The sequence below is a fragment of the Neoarius graeffei genome, chromosome 15 (genome assembly GCF_027579695.1).
Source record: "Neoarius graeffei isolate fNeoGra1 chromosome 15, fNeoGra1.pri, whole genome shotgun sequence".
NCBI classification, from domain to species: Eukaryota; Metazoa; Chordata; class Actinopteri; order Siluriformes; family Ariidae; genus Neoarius; species Neoarius graeffei.
This window is the reverse complement of record NC_083583.1, coordinates 11,815,386-11,835,953: the sequence shown is the minus strand read 5'-3', so window position 1 is coordinate 11,835,953 and position 20,568 is coordinate 11,815,386. Positions and strand designations below refer to the sequence as shown.

The 20,568-nt window shown below is 40.9% G+C and overlaps 1 protein-coding gene across 2 annotated transcripts in view; it reads right to left on the bottom strand.

The window, feature by feature from the left end:
• Positions 1-20,568, bottom strand: part of eml6 (EMAP like 6) — a 186,360-nt gene that overhangs the window by 124,465 nt on the left and 41,327 nt on the right. For both annotated transcript variants that reach the window (XM_060940412.1, XM_060940413.1), the window contains exons 2-6: positions 17,517-17,676; positions 17,240-17,338; positions 6,205-6,273; positions 5,608-5,793; positions 929-1,064 (exon numbers count right to left, since the gene is read on the bottom strand). In XM_060940412.1, coding sequence (XP_060796395.1) covers positions 929-1,064; positions 5,608-5,793; positions 6,205-6,273; positions 17,240-17,338; positions 17,517-17,676 — 650 coding nt within the window. The remainder of the gene's footprint in view (positions 1-928; positions 1,065-5,607; positions 5,794-6,204; positions 6,274-17,239; positions 17,339-17,516; positions 17,677-20,568) is intronic.

Genomic DNA, 20,568 nt, shown 5'->3' with positions numbered 1-20,568 from the left:
GCCAACTGTGGACAACGGTGTCAATAATTGTGGAATGTTGTCACTGTGGATGAAGGTGTTGATAATTGTGGAATGGTGTTACTAACTGTGGACGAAGGTGTCGATAATTATGGACGAAGGTGTTGATAATTGTGGAACGGTGTTGATAACCGTGGACGAAGGTGTCAATAATTGTGGATGGAGGTGTCGATAATTGTGGAACGGTGTCGCTAACTGTGGACGAAGGTGTCGCTAACTGTGGACGAAGGTGTCGCCAACTGTGGACGAAGGTGTTGCCAACTGTGGACAACGGTGTCAATAATTGTGGAATGGTGTCGCTAACTGTGGACGAATGTGTCGATAATTATGGACAAAGGTGTTGATAATTGTGGAACGGTGTTGATAACTGTGGACGAAGGTGTCGATAATTGTGGAATGGTGTCGCTAACTGTGGACGAAGGTATCGCTAACTGTGGACGAAGGTGTCGCCAACTGTGGACGAAGGTATCGCTAACTGTGGACGAAGGTGTCGCTAACTGTGGACGAAGGTGTCGATAATCGTGGAATGGTGTCGCTAACTGTGGACAAAGGTGTCGATAACTGGACAAAGGTGTCGATAACTGTGGACAAAGGTGTCACGTGATTTGATACGCTAAGCAATCGGGAATTTAACTAGTTTTTTTCCAGTGGAAGTTTGAGTAATTATTCATGCACAGCTTAAGTATTGAAAGTCTTTTCAACTTTTGCAACAGCCAAAAGATCATTAAGGTGTTGATAATTGTAGCCGCCACTCTAGTAGGTAGCAGTACATCAATAGTCAGAACTATTACGAAAATGAAATGAAGTAGAAATGGGATAATAATAAAGTAGAAAGATCCTGAGTGAGGATAACAATTTGTGCTACCGTTGCTAGCACAAATTAACAGTGTGAAGCTAACACCAGATTTACCTTTATACCCCTGCTCAGCCTCCCTGAGGTCAATCTTGGTAATGGGTTTGAAGTCCACATCCCAGAGTCTCACGCAGCCGTCGCGTCCCCCGGTGGCAAAACCTTCCTCACACGAGTGCATGCTGAAAATCCCAGCCTGTGGAAAAACAATTTAAAAAAAAAACAGAAATCGTTTCTATTCCATATAGATATGGCAGCCATGCAGGCACAAAAATCACATTGTGCAAGAGCAAATCATGGAAGCATACGAGAAGTAATGCAGCTGTTGTATCTATTCCTAGCAATTACTCATATTAGTAGACATCTGGGTGCACATCGACAGTGACTTGATAATCACAGGCTCAAGCAAGTCATCGCTGCTCTTAAGATGCAATCAACACACTAACTGCATACGGCTGTGCTTAACATTCACAACAGGTCTTGGTTTATTCCGACGTCTGCGCTAATACTGTTGGGACTTTCAGCTGCTTTGGTGCAATTCAATTGGAGCTTTGAAGGATTAATGATATTAAAAGCACTGGGGAAGTGCAGAGGAAGCGTTCTGGGATTTCTGCTCTGAGCTGCTGGTCAGTAATATACTGAAAGGCTTTTGAATTTATTGGAGATATCTGGCAGACTGTGCTTTCGTTAAGTACTCTGCATGATGCTCTATGCTTAGATCTATGCAGTAAACACAACTGCAGTATAATTCCATTACATTCTATCCTCATTCACTGGATATGAGCAATCGCGCACTCTGATTGGCTACTCTACTACTCAGATACCAGCTCATTTAGACCCCTTTCACATGACGTCACCGCGCCGCGAGATTTTGTCAGGCGCCATATTGGAAGACCAAGTACATGCACTCACAATATAAAACAAAGTGTGAGCGAGAGTGAAGTGACACGATGGCTGATAATTCAGGTTATGTGAGTACATTACCAGCTGCAGAAAGGGCACGGTATGTGGAGAAACTGGCTGTGATTGATGGGTTTGACCCATATGATAAGACTCGCGGCAAGGGAGAATGGAAACATAAGGAGGACCTGACACCAATTCTGCCATCTGTTTGCTACCCAGACATTGTAAACTATTTGTTGTTTACACCCAGTGCCTACACTCAGTGTTCGAACTATGCCGATATTTTCGGGGGGTCCATTTTTTTCCCCTTGGGGCGCTTGCGCTTGTCTCGGAGCGCGGCTCTCCAAACACATGAGAAGCCTTGCGCTTGTCTCGGAGCGCGGATCTCCAAACACATGAGAAGCCTATCTTACGCACATATCACGCGGACTCCACACCTCCACACACGCATCGCGTCTGAAGTCATAACTCATCAGGGGAAATCGTGTCCGCATTGGCATGTTCAAAAAACAACCTCGCGTCAACAATGATACCACACGCAAGAACAAAAAAAAAAAACAGTCAGGCTACTCAACAACCAACCTGGCAGCAGCGAGCAAGCCCCAAACCATCCTAAATTATTATTATTATTAAATTGTAGAAGTCTGGGAGGCTTGCTCCTCATACAGTTATCAACTTGGGGCCAATTTAGCATGTTTTAAATCTGAATTTCTTGCGTTTGCTTACCTCAAAGTGTCCGCAGATCATGCACAAACTTATCCATTATATCCACAGTTTTTTGCCAAGTCTCACACAGGTTTCTTTCAAGTCTACTGTTGGGCCAATAAATCATAAGTAAAACAGCTCAGATTTGTTTGTTTAAGTCGTTTGCCACTCCATTTTATTCTCGTGGGTTCACATACCGCTGCCGTTATTTCCCCCTAATCACGAGTTTGTTGGTCTTCCAATATGGCGCAGGGTCTGTTTACTTCCGGTTTCGGGTGACGTCAGTGAAAGGGGTCTATACCGTGAGGAGAGAAAAACAAAATGGCGGAGCGCATCAAGTCAGATGTATCACTTTGTTATCAAGTATTTAAAAGAAACAGAAATAGTGAAAAGAATATAGGTTTTTTTTCCCGCCCAATATCTCCTGTTCCACACTCCGGCCCAGTTGGTGGTGGTAATGCACCTTTAAGTTGGTTTGCCAACCACCAAAAACACCCTAAAGAAGAAGAAGAAGAAGAAGAAAATGGCTGAACCAACCAGGGATGAAATAAAAAAAAACTACTTGAAAACAACCCCCCCCCCCCCCCAAAAAAAAAATGGAATAAAAGTATTTGATCGAATTTGCAAAAAAATTAAAATTAAAATGCTCTGTTTCTCAAAATCCAGTGAATGTGAATAGAATAAATAACAGTTATTCCACTCAATCTCACTGTACATGACTTATAGCCAACTCGGTGCTACGCGCCTCGTCAGCTATCAGCTCATGTACAACTCGATTTCGTGGAATAATTGTTATTTATTCTATCCACATTCACTGGATATGAGCAATCGCATGCTCTGATTGGCTACTTTACAGCTCATATACCGTGAGTAGAGAAAAACAAAATGGAGGAGCGTGTTGCTGAACCCACCGAGGACGAAATAAAAACTCCACTTGAAAACAAAACCCAAAAAAATACATAAAACCAGTGTTCTCCACTATCGTTAATGACTCGGCGGCCTGCCGAGTCATAACGGCTAGAAGAGCTATAACCGCCGACTCATACATGCGCCGTGAGCCTTAATTTTTGGCCGCCCAGTCAAAAAAAATTAAAGTTTACTTCAAAGAAAAGTAAAAAAACCACGCCAATACAAACACCAAATACAAACACCAAAGTAATTCTCTGATCACAGATCGTTGATGCGCTTTAGTTTACAATAGGTTCAACAGAGGCCCTTAACGCTTGCTTGCTCACTTGTCACTACACGTGTAGTGCGGCGACAGAGGAGTGCGTGTCAGTTAAGTGGCTCCGATTGCCTCAGACCTCCAAGAGGAGTACGGTGGAAAGAAAAGACACACACTGCACCTCAAATGAAAGGTAATTTTGTGTAGAATTCAACTAAAAACAAATATTCTATTCAATAAACATTTCGGTAACGGAGTGACAAAATAAATGTAAAGTCGGCTCCCAGTGTCAGAAGATTTTGCACAAAAGCAGCTACTTGCGAAATAAATAACATGCAACTTAGATGCCAGGAAATGGCATCTGAGGGGTTTCTTATTTCAAAATTTTCTGGTTCGAGGGGGGACACCCCCCTCGCGAACCCACCGGCGACGGCCGCTCAATACTACCGCCGAGCTATAACTTCAGGTAGTGGAGAACACTGAAAACACAACAAAATATGGAATGAAAGTATTTGATGGTAAGAACATATCTTTGTTTATTTTTTGAGAATTATTATTATTATTATAGCATTTTTCACAAATTTTTTCACAAATTTCCTGTCATTTCACCGGTTTGTTTACATTCTAAGCGGAAATTATTTTGTCGGACGTTTTGTATAAAGTTTTTATTTATCAAATTTGCTAAAAATAAAAATGCTCTGTTTCTCAAAATCCAGTGAATGTGGACAGAATGAAACAGTTATTCCACTCAATCTCATTGTACACGGCTTACAACCAACTCGGTGCTACGCGCCTCGTCAGCTATCAGCTCATGTACGACTCGATTTCATGGAATAACTGTAAATATACGTTTGTCTTTTCAAATAACATTAAAAATGTTTATTAGGTTGAAATTATGTATAACTTCTGATATCTAAGCCTTTGAAAATGAGCTGTTACTATGGAAACAATTATGTATTACAACCTTTTGACCAATCAGATTCAGGAATTTAGATGGGTATGTATTAGTCTGGTTAACACCAGACCATATCACAAGTGAAATATGGTATTGAATTTCTCGTAGGGGAGGTGTGGTTTACGATTGTCAACGGCCGTTTATTGGACATTGCGAATGTCTATCATTTGGCGTATACGTAGCCCATGGCCAATCATGGCAGTTGTACCCGGTGACGTAGTTAGAGCGACGAAGAAGACGAAGAGGCGAAGAAGAGAAGGAAAGAGAAAGAGAAGGCAAAACAAAAATAGGAAAACAATGGCACCGAACGATTACTGCTTAGCCACTAAGAGGGCTAGTTGGTAAATGAGACTTTTACCAAACCCTGTCGGGAGCAAGGCAAAGGCATCTGTCTTCGTGTCAACGAAAGACTGTAACGCCAAACGCTGTTCTTTTTTTAAAACAAACTTTCGCTCTAAACTATTCAGAACAGTGTCTAAAGCTTGATCGAAAGTTTGGTTCGTATCGCTCGCCGCCATGTTAAATGTGATCCGTAAACAGTCCCAAATAAACTACAAGCTTCCGTTTGTCGAGTAGTACGCGTCACCGTCTTTCCACCCCTCCCCACTCTCTGATTGGCTCCCTAACTTAGGCGAGCCTTTAGACCATAGTTTCCATGCTGTCTTTTCAGATCGGAACGATTGTGCAAAGCAGCATGGGATTTCCCAGGCTAGGTATGTATGGGGGTGAGGGAAGATTTGGAAAAACACTGGGAAAATAAACAACCCTAGATTTTTCCTGTAAGCTTTGTTGGGCACATCATTTGAATTTCAGCAGAATAAATAAATTAGTAAATAAATAAGTTACAGTTTGGGACTTAAGAGGGTGCATAAAAGGTTTGATGCCCTAGTTTTAACAAATGGAAAGATGTCTGCTAGTTTTTTTAAGCCCAGCATAATATTAAGGATGTAATTATTGAGTATTGTTCAACACAGAGTACCTTCAGAAACAGAAACCATGTAATCCACGCACCCCATGAGCTGCCTGCACGGTCCGCACCAGGTTCAGTCCCTTCCACACGTAGATGTCTCCGTTCAACGCGCCCGAGTACGTCACTTCGTCCTTTGCCGTCGCCAAACACAGGATCGTCTGCAGGTCTCCCGTCTTTCCAAAGATCCCTCTTTTGGGTGTCAGTGCGTTGCCACATAACGTCCAGAACTAGGACAAGAAAACCCGAGAACAAACAAATGTTTAACAGAAACTTCATTCAGAATTTCATTCAAATCCTATCAGGGCAAAAGTCAGATTTCACACACAGCTTGAAGTTATCAGCTCTGAAAAATGCGCTGTCAAACCTGGTGGTCTGATACTTTTACAAATCCTTATCTAAAGCGGACAGGAGTGACAATTCAATTAATTCGATTCGACTTTATCTGTCAGCTTTTCTCACCAGTAATTGCTTTCTCTTAGAGAGAGAGAACAAACACCAAGCCTGAGGTGGAGATGGGAATTATACAGAGGATGATATACGATTAGTACACATGAAGGCATGCTGAATTTCCTGCCTATGTGGTTTTTTCAAAGTTTTTTAGTGCATGTCAGGGGAAAAAGAGCACACAGTTCACTCACTTTAATGTGCTTCACTCCGCAGCTCACCAGCCTGTGCGGCAGGAAAGGATCCCAGGAAATATCGAAGATCTAGGGGAAAAAAAACCCACACAGGAAATGGTTTTGTTTAGACAGACTGTCACAGCAGACATCACCACAATCGTATCGGAGCTTTTCTGTAAAAGACCACACAGCACACAATCATATCAAATCTGATCTTTAGACTCCCATTTGAGAGAACCTAGTGCCTAGGGGACAAAGGCCCTGTCCACACGGCAACGGATTCAGGTGACTCTGATACAATTGTTTATCGTTTAGGCCTGGCGTCCACACGGCACCGGCGTTTTAGGTGCCCAAAACGCAATCTTTTTGAGAACGGGTTCCAGAGTGGAAAGATCTGGCAACGTTGCCGTTGTGAAGTCGTCTGGATGAGTAGAACGGATTTGTTTACGATGACGTCACAACCACATGACTGTGAGTGCTTCACGCCGGGTAGAAGTGTAACGAACTCGATGCGAGTTGTCAACAAATCCTATAACTTGGTTCATGAAACGCGCTTACAAAATATTTTCACTGTGAATATTTATTGTGTAATGGTGCAAAGTGAGAGAGAGAGAAAGAGAGAGAGAGAGAGAGACTCTGCCCTTAGGGCAGAGTCAATCCCGCCAGCAAAAATAGGGAAAAAAAGGAGCGATCTCACCTCTTCATATGTTGGTTTAAGTCCTACAATACATTCCTCAAAAAGGGCGTAGAAGAGCAAATTAATCCATCAACGTGTAGCATTCAATTTATTCCGGACCATTAAAGACGCCGCCTTCCGCGTAGAATCATACGTCATCCTCGCCGCCATATTGGATAGGTCAAAGCGGAGAATAAAGATTCATGTGCTGCGTTTAACTGTACCAACAGGTTTACCGTCCAAACGAGATCACATGGGATTACCTTTCACAGGTGAGAAACAACAAATTAATCCATCAACGTGTATCATTCAATTTATTCCGGACCATTAAAGACGCCGCCTTCCGCGTAGAATCGTACGTCATCCTCGCCGCCATATTGGATAGGTCAAAGCGGAGAATAAAGATTAGCTGCGTTTAACTCTACCAACAGGTTTGCCGTCCAAACGAGATCACATGGGATTACCTTTCACAGGTGAGACTGGAAAAATACTTTTCATTGTATTTGGTCATTATAATGTAATTTTACGAACAGATTTTCCTGACTTTGTGGCTAATATGAAGTCTCGCGCATAATAGTTTATGCGCATGCGTCCTTACTTCTTCTATTGTTCTGGTGTCTCCGAAGGGACCGTCTTACAGCGCCCCTAGAGGTGTGGCATGTGTATTGCATCGTTTTCAGCAAGCGTTGCGTTGCCATATGGACCTGATATTTTACTGATCGTTGCCCATTTGGACGCGATAAAAGATGTTTATCTGATCTGTTTTGGTGATAGGGCTTTCTTTTATAGAGTGCAAGTCAAAAGGCTGAGAAAAATACAATGAGAGAGAGAGAATATACATATATAGAGAGTGAGAGGGTGTGTTTACTATTTATTACAGAGGACATACTTTATCTCATCTACTTACAAAGAGAAAACCACTTATTCAAATGCTGTATCAATTCATGAATCCTTCAATGTTGCATTCTTGATCCTGATTGGTCAGAAGCTGTTTTTTAAAATATATTTTACATAGACAAGAATGTTTTACTGGGAATTATTATACACACAGGCCACTTTTTCCATAGCATAAAAACATGCATTCTTTTCCTTTCTAGCGGGTTTATTGATGCCATGCAATATTCTTATCATATCACTTATCCTCCATGTATTATGCCACTCTCCTCAATGGAGAATGAGTGTGCAATATTGTTATAATTTAGCTTTGGGACCAAAAGGTTGCTGGTTCGATTCCCTAGACTAGCAGGATTGGCTTAAGTGCCCTTGAGCAAGGCACCTAACCCCCAACCGCTCCAGCAAGAGTGGTGGCGTACCTTGTGTCTGATTAACCAAAGAAAAACTGATGATGTGATTATCAGTTCGGGCATTGAACCCGACCAACTGAACTGAACTGAACTGAATTGTTATAATGTTGCACGTTGTCAAGACAACACACCATCACACATCGGCGTTCACGTGAAGATCCAATGACAAAACTTTTCTGTTGCGCTGCACACAATCATTTCTTTGTCAGCCGGGAGAGAGAGAATACGAGGCTAATCCAGTACTCAGTTTAAGTACTAAATGAATAAACTGAAACTAAAGACGCACTGAACACCCGAAAGGTGACAAAAACTTCATTAGATATTCTTCACGCTTATTTACAAGAGAAAAACATACCAACGAACGGACATCGAAAAACTGGAAAAGAGACACGTCAGAGAGGTAAAACTTCCGCGCTTCGAGTGACTGTGACAATTTGTACACAAAAATGGTGGCGAGGTTTGCTTCATTAAAAGTGGAAGATTTACAGAGACACACGTGCTGAACACTTGAAAGGCTTCCAAAACTTCACTGGATATTCTTCACGCATATTTACAAGAGAAAAACATACCAACGGACATCGAAAAACTGGAAAGGCGAGCAATAGTGGAAATTTGTCAAAGTTCTACTTGGAGGTGAGGAAAAGTGACGGAGACTTTTACAAGAGGACTTCACTCGTGGACTTCACTCAGCAAAGCCCTTTTGTTTTGAACAACTGCAATGGAACAATTAACTACGACCAAAAGTAACTGTGAACTTGAACTGTGAAGCTGGATAGAGCTTGGATACAAGTTGGGTTGTTGTTCAGGCTTTTTGGACTCATACCATTTTTACTGTTAGGACTTTTGTACAGTACATTGGATTGACTCAACTCTCAACTCAACTCAACTTTATTTATATAGCACTTTAAAACAACCGTAGTTGAAAACAAGGTGCTGTACATAAAAGACATAAAACAATTAAAAGCAATGAAATAAATAAAAACAGTCAAACATTGTTTCATTGTTTTTAAAAGCAATTAGAAACAATAAAACAATAAATAAAAGCAAACCATAAAAACACTAAAACAAGAGCAGAGTCTCATGCGGAGTTAAAAGCCAAGGAGTAAAAATGGGTTTTAAGACTAGTTTTAAAAATGGACAGTGAGGACGCTTGCCTAATGTGCAATGGTAGCTCGTTCCATAATTTTGGAGCAGCAATGGAGAAAGCTATGTCCCCTCTGAGCTTCCGTTTGGACCTCGGTACCTCCAGGAGCAGCAAGTCAGCTGACCTGAGGCACCGAGCAGGAGCGTAGGGTTGAAGGAGCTCAGAGAGGTAAGGGGGGGGGCGAGACCATTTAAAGACTTAAAAACAAATAAAAGAATCTTAAAATGGACTCTAAAGTGCACAGGCAGCCAGTGGAGGGAGACCAGGATGGGAGTTATGTGCTCCCTCTTACGTGCTCCAGTTAGGAGGCGAGCGGCTGCATTTTGCACCAGCTGGAGACGTGCGAGGGAGGACTGGCTAACTCCAAAATAAAGTGCATTACAGTAATCCAGCCAAGATGTTATGAAGGCGTGGATTACTGTCTCAAAGTGTGTTTGTGCAAGGAAAGGCTTCAGCTTTGCCAGCTGCCTAATTTGAATGAAGCTAGACTTCACTACGGAACTAATTTGCCGATCCAATTTAAAATCACTGTCTATCTTAAAACCCAAGTTTGTGACTGTTGACTTTACATAGTCTGCCAAAGGGCCCAAATCAACGGGCAAGGGTTCACAAGAGCCGCTGGGGCCAAACACCATCACTTCTGTTTTATTTTCATTAAAATTTAAAAAGTTCAAGGCCATCCAGGCCTTGATGTCTTCGAGACAGAACATTGAATTACATTCGATCAGAATCAGCATTCAATATTGGTAAGTTACCGCCCTGTTCTTAACTTTTTGTAAATCTATAATTGTTCCATTGAATGTATTATAATAATAATAATAATAATAATAATGGCTGTCTTTTTTCATGGTATATCAGATATATTCCATTCAGCTACTTGTCTTTGACTTGTTCAGTATCATGCTAGCTGAATGGAATATATCTGATATGCCACTCAACACCAGCCAATATTATTTCAATATATCACTGGTATTTTTCATACGAGATCCATCTGGGACATTGAGAACCAAAACTGTGACATAAATCTCTATATGTCACTTGTGAGGAAATCAGCAAATAATTTTGATAAATTTGGGTACTTTTTGTTTGTGAATGTGTCTATATAATAAAAAGAAAATCACATGTTGGCTTGAAAATATGAAGTTTGTCTTCTCATGTTGAAAAGCTCACATTTTTCATACAAAATACATCTCGGATCTGAGTGACACATTTAAATAATATTGGCTGGCGTTGAGTGGTCTATCAGATATATTCCATTCAGCTAGCATGATACTGAATGAGTTGAAGACAAGTAGCTGAATGGAATATAGCTGATAGACCATGAAAAAAAACCCCAGCCAATATTATTATTATACATTGCTTTTGGGTGTTCAACGCGTCTTTCTCTTTCAAAATTCTCAAAATCTTCCGTATTTAATGAAGCAAACCTGGCGGCCATGTTTGTTTACAAATTGTCACAGTCGCTCGCTAGCGACAACCATGCAATATTGACAGCCATGCAATATCGTAAACCATATTCAACGCTCATTCTCCATTGGGCAGAGTGAAGTAATACACGTAGGATAAGCAATATGCTAAAAATATTGCATGCTATCAAACCAAACGAATGAAACACGCTAGAAGGGAATAGAACACGTGTTTTTATTCCATCAAAAAAGTGTCCTGTACGTATAACAATTCCTGATATTTCACTCCGATGATGTCACTCCCATTGTTTTCCCGCTGTCAAAATGGCGAACCGGTTCAAAGTTAAAATTCTTTTGATTAACTTGCGTATTTTTTGTAGATGTGTCCATATAATATAAAGAACATTACACGTTGGCTCAAAGATATGAAGTTTAACTTCTCGTGTTGAAAATATTTTCACTCATTCCACTTCGCTCACTCGTGAATATGTTCACCACTCGAAGATCAACTTCATATCTTCGCACCACCGTGTAATATCCTCTATATATGTATAAAAATAACTCCAGGTCTGAAAATAATTCTGGCTGCAATGCATTGGTTTATATGCACTAGTTCTAATACGTTTGTGTTTCTATAGTAATCGCTAATTCACATGAAATTGTATTGTGGATGCTTCACGTAATGTGGTGAATATGGTGAAGTATATCTTTCTTATATTTCTGCAAGGACATGCTTATTGGGCGGCACAGTGGTGTAGTGGTTAGCGCTGTCGCCTCACAGCAAGAAGGTCCGGTTTCGAGCCCCGGGGCCGGCGAGGGCCTTTCTGTGTGGAGTTTGCATGTTCTCCCCGTGTCCGCGTGGGTTTCCTCTGGGTGCTCCGGTTTTCCCCACAGTCCAAAGACATGCAGGTTAGGTTAACTGGTGACTCTAAATTGACCGTAGGTGTGAATGAGAGTGTGAATGGTTGTCTGTGTCTATGTGTCGGCCCTGTGATGACCTGGTGACTTGTCCAGGGTGTACCCCGCCTTTCACCCGTAGTCAGCTGGGATAGGCTCCAGCTTGCCTGCGACCCTGTAGAAGGATAAAGCGGCTAGAGATAATGAGATGAATGAGACATGCTTATTTAGCACTGAAGGAGTCTCCAGTGTCAGCGCTTTCTAACACACAGTATTATGTTTTCCTCTACAGGAAAGTCTTCAGGACAGAGGCCAGAGGAGTTTACGCTTTTATGACTTAACCACCTGCAACTCAATGTTGCAAAGACTAAGGAGTTGGTGGTGGACTTTAGGAAGCAAAGGACCAGTTTGAGCCCAGCCAACATCAAGAGAACAGAGGTGGACATTGTGGAGGAATACAGGTACCTGGACGTCCATATAAACAGTAAACTGGACTGGACAAAAAGCACGAATGCACTATACAAGAAAGGTCAGAGCTGCCTGTTTTTCCCCAGAAGACTCAGGTCTTTCATTGTCTGCAGAACCCTGCTGCAGATATTTTATCACTATGTGGTGACCAGCGTCATTTTCTACGCTGTGGTGTGCTGGTAGGCAGGGTGAAGGCAGCTGATGCCAACAGACTCAACAAGCTCATCAGGAAAACTGGGTTTGTCCTGGGACTGGAACTGGAGTCGTTGGTGGAGGTGTCAGAGAGGAGGATACTGAGGAAACTTCTCAGTATTATGGACAATTCCTCCCATCCCCTGCATGAGACTGAGGCCACCGAGGAGCAACACAGAACGCCACAGGAGGTCTTTTCTACCAGTGGCCATCAAACTCTATAACTCCTCCCCCTTTTGCAAGATGGACATTTGGTCAATCATGACAATAATACCTATATCATGTGCAATATTCTGAGTGGTCATGTACAGTAATGTTTTTCACAACACCATGTGCAATATTTTTCCCCCAACACATGTACAATATTTACTTTCACCATTAGGTTAGTTTCTTACATAACTCACCTTATTTCTACTGTTAGAATGCTAACCATTGAGGCACTGGTTTTTGCTTTTGCCATTCCCCTTATGTAACTTACAGCATTTCTATTGTTGTTCTATTAGGCACTGTTTTTAGGCATTTATTTCTTGCACAGTTCTTATTACATGTTGTCTTGCAAAAGTATTCATCCCCCTTGGTGTTTGTCCTGTTTTGTCGCATTATAAGGTGGAATTAAAATGGATTTTTGAAGGTTTCACACCATTTGATTTACACAACATGCCTACCACTTTAAAAGGTGGAAACTTTTGTTTTATTGTTATACAAACAATAATTAAGATGGAAAAACAGAAATCTGGAGTGTGCATAGGTATTCACCCCCTTTCATATGAAACCCCTAAATAAGAGCTGGTCCAACCAAGTCACTTCATAAGTCACATAATTAGTTGATTAAGATCCACCTCTGTGCAATCAAAGTGTCACATGATCCGTCACATGATGTCTGTGTAAATCAACCTGTTCTTGAAGGACCCTGACTCTGCTACACTACTAAGCAAGCAACATGAGAGCCAAGGAGCCTCCAAACAGGTCAGAGACAAAGTTGTGGAGAAGTATAGCTCAGGGTTGGGTTATAAAAAATATCCCAAACTTTGAATATTCCATGGAGCACCATTAAATCCATTATAGCAAAATGAAAAGAATATGGCACACTACAAACCTGACAAGAGAAGGCCGCCCATCAAAACTCACAGACCGGGCAAGGAGGGCATTAATCAGAGATGCAACAAAGACACCTAAGATAACACTGAAGGAGCTGCAAAGATCCACAGCGGAGATGGGAGTATCTGTCCATAGGACCACTTTAAGCCGTATGCTCCACAGAGAGAGGCTTTGTGGAAGCATGGCCAGAAAAAAAAAAGTCATTGTTTAAGAAAACACATTTGGAGTTTGCCCAATAACATGTGGCAGACTCCCCAAACACATGGAAGAAGATTCTCTGGCCAGATGAGACTAAAATTGATCTTTTTGGCCATCATGGGAAATGCCATGTGTGGCGCAAACCCAACACCCTGAGAACACCATTCCTACAGTGAAGCATGGTGGTGGCAGCATCATGCTGTGGGGATATTTTTCATCTGCAGGGACAGGAAAGCTGGTCAGGACTGAAGGAAAGATGGATGGAACTAAATACAGGGCAGTTCTGGAGGAAAACCTGTTTGAGTCAGCCAGAGGTTTGAGACTGGGATGAAGGTTCACATTCCAGCGAGACAATGACCCTAAACATACTGCTAAAGCTACACTGGAGTGGTTTATATGGAACCATTTAAATGTCTTGGAATGGCCTAGTCAAAGCCCAAACCTCAATCCAGTTGAGAATCTGTGGCATAACTTGAAGATTGCTGTAGACCAACGCAACCCATCTAACTTGAAGGAGTTGGAGCAGTTTTGCCTTGAGGAATGGGCAAAAATCCCAGTGGCTAGATGTGCTAGGTGAATAGAGACATACCTCAAGAGACTTGCAGCTGTAATTGCAGCAAAAGGTGGCTCTACAAAGTATTGACTTTGGGGATGAATACCTATGCACACTCCAGATTTCTGTTTTTTTCATCTTAATTATTGTTTGTGTCACAATAAAACAACAATTTGCACCTTTAAAGTGGTAGGCATGTTGTGTCAATAAAATGTGACTTACCCCCAACAAATCAATTTTAATTCCATGTTATAATGCGACAAAACAGGACAAACAGCAAGGGGGATGAATACTTTTGCAAAACACTGTACTTTTTTTTTTCCCTCTCCAGCTTGTATTGTTGTATTTTAACTTGTACTGTATGGTTATGGAGCGACTTCTGGCACAATAATTTCCCTCAGGATTAATAAAGTTTTATCTTGTATCTTATGATTATAGAATAGCAAGCTGTGTTTTTTTTGTGCGTGTTTTTTCTTATTAAATTGAAGAGAGAGTAAAAAGAGATGCTGGTGAGGGAGCAACTGTCCACAGTTGCTATAATATAAATAACTGGGACAAACTTGTTTCATGAACAGTCCATAATATTAAATGAATTTATAAATGGATAAAAAGTACAACCCCGATTCCAAAAAAGTTGGGACAAAGTACAAATTGTAAATAAAAACGGAATGCAATAATTTACAAATCTCAAAAACTGATATTGTATTCACAGTAGAACATAGACAACATATCAAATGTCGAAAATGAGACATTTTGAAATTTCATGCCAAATATTGGCTCATTTGAAATTTCATGACAGCAACACATCTCAAAAAAGTTGGGACAGGGGCAATAAGAGGCTGGAAAAGTTAAAGGTACAAAAAAGGAACAGCTGGAGGACCAAATTGCAACTCATTAGGTCAATTGGCAATAGGTCATTAACATGACTGGGTATAAAAAGAGCATCTTGGAGTGGCAGCGGCTCTCAGAAGTAAAGATGGGAAGAGGATCACCAATCCCCCTAATTCTGCGCCGACAAATAGTGGAGCAATATCAGAAAGGAGTTTGACAGTGTAAAATTGCAAAGAGTTTGAACGTATCATCATCTACAGTGCATAATATCATCAAAAGATTCAGAGAATCTGGAAGAATCTCTGTGCGTAAGGGTCAAGGCCAGAAAACCATACTGGGTGCCCGTGATCTTCGGGCCCTTAGACGGCACTGCATCACATACAGGCATGCTTCTGTATTGGAAATCACAAAATGGGCTCAGGGATATTTCCAGAGAACATTATCTGTGAACACTATTCACCGTGCCATCCGCCGTTGCCAGCTAAAACTCTATAGTTCAAAGAAGAAGCCGTATCTAAACATGATCCAGAAGCGCAGACGTCTTCTCTGGGCCAAGACTCATTTAAAATGGACTGTGGCAAAGTAGAAAACTGTTCTGTGGTCAGATGAATCAAAATGTGAAGTTCTTTATGGAAATCAGGGACGCCGTGTCATTCGGACTAAAGAGGAGAAGGACGACCCAAGTTGTTATCAGCGCTCAGTTCGGAAGCCTGCATCTCTGATGGTATGGGGTTGCATTAGTGCGTGTGGCATGGGCAGCTTACACATCTGGAAAGACACCATCAATGCTGAAAGGTATATCCAGGTTCTAGAGCAACATATGCTCCCATCCAGACGACGTCTCTTTCAGGGAAGACCTTGCATTTTCCAACATGACAATGCCAAACCACATACTGCATCAATTACAGCATCATGGTTGCGTAGAAGAAGGGTCCGGGTACTGAACTGGCCAGCCTGCAGTCCAGATCTTTCACCCATAGAAAACATTTGGCGCATCATAAAACGGAAGATACGACAAAAAAGACCTAAGACAGTTGAGCAACTAGAATCCTACATTAGACAAGAATGAGTTAACATTCCTATCCCTAAACTTGAGCAACTTGTCTCCTCAGTCCCCAGACGTTTACAGACTGTTGTAAAGAGAAAAGGGGATGTCTCATAGTGGTAAACATGGCCTTGTCCCAACTTTTTTGAGATGTGTTGTCATGAAATTTAAAAATCACCTAATTTTTCTCTTTAAATGATACATTTTCTCAGTTTAAACATTTGATATGTCATCTATGTTCTATTCTGAATAAAATATGGAATTTTGAAACTTCCACATCATTGCATTCCGTTTTTATTTACAATTTGTACTTTGTCCCAACTTTTTTGGAATCGGGGTTGTACACGTGTTATTCTTTAATGGATAAAAATTGTAACTATTGGAAAATTATGTTGGTATAAGAGGAAAGAGGAATAAACCACTTCTGTATCTGGAATGGCCTGTACACCACCCTGTCGTATTTTATTCCTAATCGATATTATAATTAAACACTATTTTTCAACACTTTCATCTTTTATATATTTAGTTAGAGATTTGGATATTTGGTCAATCTTACTGACGATACCTAGATTACTTAAGTTACAGGTCACTGTTGCACCTTTGAAGTTAGAGTACCAGTCAAAAATTTGGACACGCCGTCTATCTAAATCAATGTTTTTTCTTTATTTTTATTAATTAAAAGTCACTTCATGTCTTAAAGTCACGATTCTGTCGTTTCTCTTTACTTCGCTGAACAGTTCTTGATATAATATGGATTACTACAGTTGTGGATGGAATAGGACTATTTTATTATTTGTATTGTTATTATTTACTATTTACTGTTTGATGGGCTTTAACACATTATGAAAGCAAGAAACTAGTCCACTAATTAACTTTTGACGAGACAGACCTCTTAATTGAAAAGCATTCCAGGTGGCTACCTCATGAACCTGGTTAAGATAATGCCGATAGCATGTCAAGCGTCATCAAGGTAAACGCTGGATTCTTTGAAGAATCTAAAATATGAAACATATTTTGTTTTGTAACACTTTTTTATTTTACCGCATAATTCCATTTATGCTCCATATGTTATTTCATAGTTTTGATGTCTTCAGTATTGTTCTACAATATAGAAAAGAGTCAAAATACAGAAACACGTATGAATGAGTAGAGTAGGGGCGTACAAACTTTTGACTGGTACTGTACATGTACAATGTACAAAAAAAAAGTGCCCATTATCTTTCAGCTGATCATAGACTTACCCTATCAGAATGCCCCGTGGCGGTGGCCAGGACACGCCCTTTTTTCCAGTCCCATACGCACACTGTGTTTTTGGCATCAAGTCCAACAGACACCAAACGCTAGACACAAAAGGAAGACAGACAAGCCAAGCTGTTACAACAAAAGCTGAATTCATCCCAAGTACATTATTGAGCACTTGACCAGGCTTGAAACGATCGCCAGGATAAAAATAGACCAATATTTTGACACGAGCACCACGACAATCAGTCTATATCTCTAAAATCCCTGCATGCTCACCTGTCCATCAGCGTCAAAAGCCAAACAGGCAACACCATGTGTGTGGACGTCTCTCAGGATGGACACAGTGGTCAGCGTGTACGAGTCCCACACACAGACGTACGGATCTTTTCCGACCTGACCCGTGGCCACCTGGATCTTATCAGGGTGCAGAGCAAGACTGCAAAAAAAGGCGTAAAAAAACCCCAACAGTTTTTAGACACCGAGTTGTTTTTAGTGATGATATTTCGTGTCTGGCTAACAGGCTAGATTCAACAGGAATTCAAGGAGATCTTTTTTTTTTAATTGCTTATTAGGAACAAAATTGTTTTGGCTATAATGTGGACTCTTTACATTTGTTATTTTAGTTACCGTCGAGGTAAATGTTCTCCTGCTGTAGAGGTGTTATATTGAAGTGCTGCACACTTTTCATTGCTAATGCATTGTGTCAAAGTGAATACGATCACAAACTCGTACCTAACATAATAACCAGTGTTTAAACAGCAAATATGAGTTTTAAATCCTGGTAGATTGTAAATGTTTGATTACTCTGTGTTGTAATATTTGTTTATGTATGCAGTAATGAGGCTACAGTTTGCGTATCTGCCGGGGGAAAGCTCATAGTGTGAAATTACATTTTCAAAAAGCTTATTAAAGAGAGACTAAAAAAAAAATTTATAAAACAGTAATACTGCTGGTGTTGATGTTTTTATGCATACGTACAGTGTCTTGCAAAAGTCTTCATCTTTTTTGGTGTTTGTCCCGTTTTGTCGCATTACAAGATGGAATTAAAATGGATTGTTGGGGGTTAGTACCATTTGAGTTACACAACATGCCTACAACTTTAAAAGTGGAAACTGTTTCTTTATTGTGAGACTGGGATTTTTGCCCATTCCTCAAGGCAAAACTGCTCCAACTCCTTCAAGTTAGATGGGTTGCGTTGGTCTACAGCAATCTTCAAGTTAGGCCACAGATTCTCAACTGGATTGAGGTCTGGGCTTTGACTAGGCCATTCCAAGACATTTAAATGTTTCCATATAAACCACTCCAGTGTAGCTTTAGCAGTACAGTGGTGCTTGAAAGTTTGTGAACCCTTTAGAATTTTCTATATTTCTGCATAAATATGACCTAAAACATCATCAGGTTTTCACACAAGTCCTAAAAGTAGATAAAGAGAACCCAGTTAAACAAATGAGACAAAAATATTATACTTGGTCATTTATTTATTGAGGAAAATGATCCAGTATTACATATCTGTGAATGGCAAAAGTATGTGAACCTTTGCTTTCAGTATCTGGTCTGACCCCCTTGTGCAGCAATAACTGCAACTAAACGTTTGCGGTAACTGTTGATCAGTCCTGCACACCGGCTTGGAGGAATTTTAGCCCATTCCTCCGTACAGAACAGCTTCAACTCTGGGATGTTGGTGGGTTTCCTCACATGAACTGCTTGCTTCAGGTCCTTCCACAACATTGCCATTGGATTAAGGTCAGGACTTTGACTTGGCCATTCCAAAACATTCACTTTATTCTTCTTTAACCATTCTTTGGTAGAACGACTTGTGTGCTTAGGGTCGTTGTCTTGCTGCATGACCCACCTTCTCTTGAGATTCAGTTCATGGACAGATGTCCTGACATTTTCCTTTAGAATTTGCTGGTATGATTCAGAATTCATTGCTCCATCAATGATGACAAGCCGTCCTGGCCCAGATGCAGCAAAACAGGCCCAAACCATGATGCTACCACCACCATGTTATACAGATGGGATAAGGTTCTTATGCTGGAATGCAGTGTTTTCCTTTCTCCAAACATAACGCTTCTCATTTAAACCAGAAAGTTCTATTTTGGTCTCATCCATCCACAAAACATTTTCCAATAGCTTTCTGGCTTGTCCATGTGATCTTTAGCAAACTGTAGACGAGCAGCAATGTTCTTTTTGGAGAGCAGTGGCTTTCTCCTTGCAACCCTGCCATGCAGACCATTGTTGTTCAGTGTTCTCCTGATGGTGGACTCATGAACATTAACATTAGCCAATGTGAGAGAGGCCTTCGGTTGCTTAGAAGTTACCCTGGGGTCCTTTGTGACCTTGCTGACTATTACACACCTTGCTCTTGGAGTGATCTTTGATGGTCGACCACTCCTGGGGAGGGTAACAATGGTCTTGAATTTCCTCCATTTGTACACAATCTGTCTGACTGTGGATTGGTGGAGTCCAAACTCTTTAGAGATGGTTGTGTAACCTTTTCCAGCCTGATGAGCATCAACAACGCTTTTTCTGAGGTCCTCAGAAATCTGCTTTGTTCATGCCATGATACACTTCCACAAACATGTATTGTGAAGATTAGACTTTGATAGATCCCTGTTCTTTAAATAAAACAGGGTGCCCACTCACACCTGATTGTCATCCCATTGATTGAAAACACCTGACTCTAATTTCACCTTCAAATTAACTGCTTATCCTAGAGGTTCACATCCTTTTGCCACTCACAGATATGTAATATTGGATCATTTTCCTCAATAAATAAATGGACAAGTATAATATTTTTGTCTCATTTGTTTAACTACGTTCTCTTTATCTACTTTTAGGACTTGTGTGAAAATCTGATGATGTTTTAGGTCATATTTATGCAGAAATATAGAAAATTCTAAAGGGTTCACAAACTTTCAAGCACCACTGTATGTTTAGGGTCATTGTCCTGCTGGAACATGAACCTTTATCCCATTTTCAAACCTCTGGCTAACTCAAACAGGTCTTCCTCCCGAATTGCCCTGTATTCACTGTAGTTCCAGCCATCATTCCTTCAGTCCTGACCAGCTTTCCTGTCCCTGCAGATGAAAAATATCCCCACAGCATGATGCTGCCACCACCATGCTTCACTGTAGGAATGGTGTTGGGTTTGGACCACACATGGCGTTTCCCATGATGGCCAAAAAGTTCAATTTTAGTTTCATTTGACCAGAGAATCTTCTTCCATTTGTTTGGGGAGTCTGCCACATGCTGTTGGGCAAACTTCAAATGTGGGGGTAACTTTTCTTTAAGCAATAACTTCTTTTCTGGCCACTCTTCCATAAAA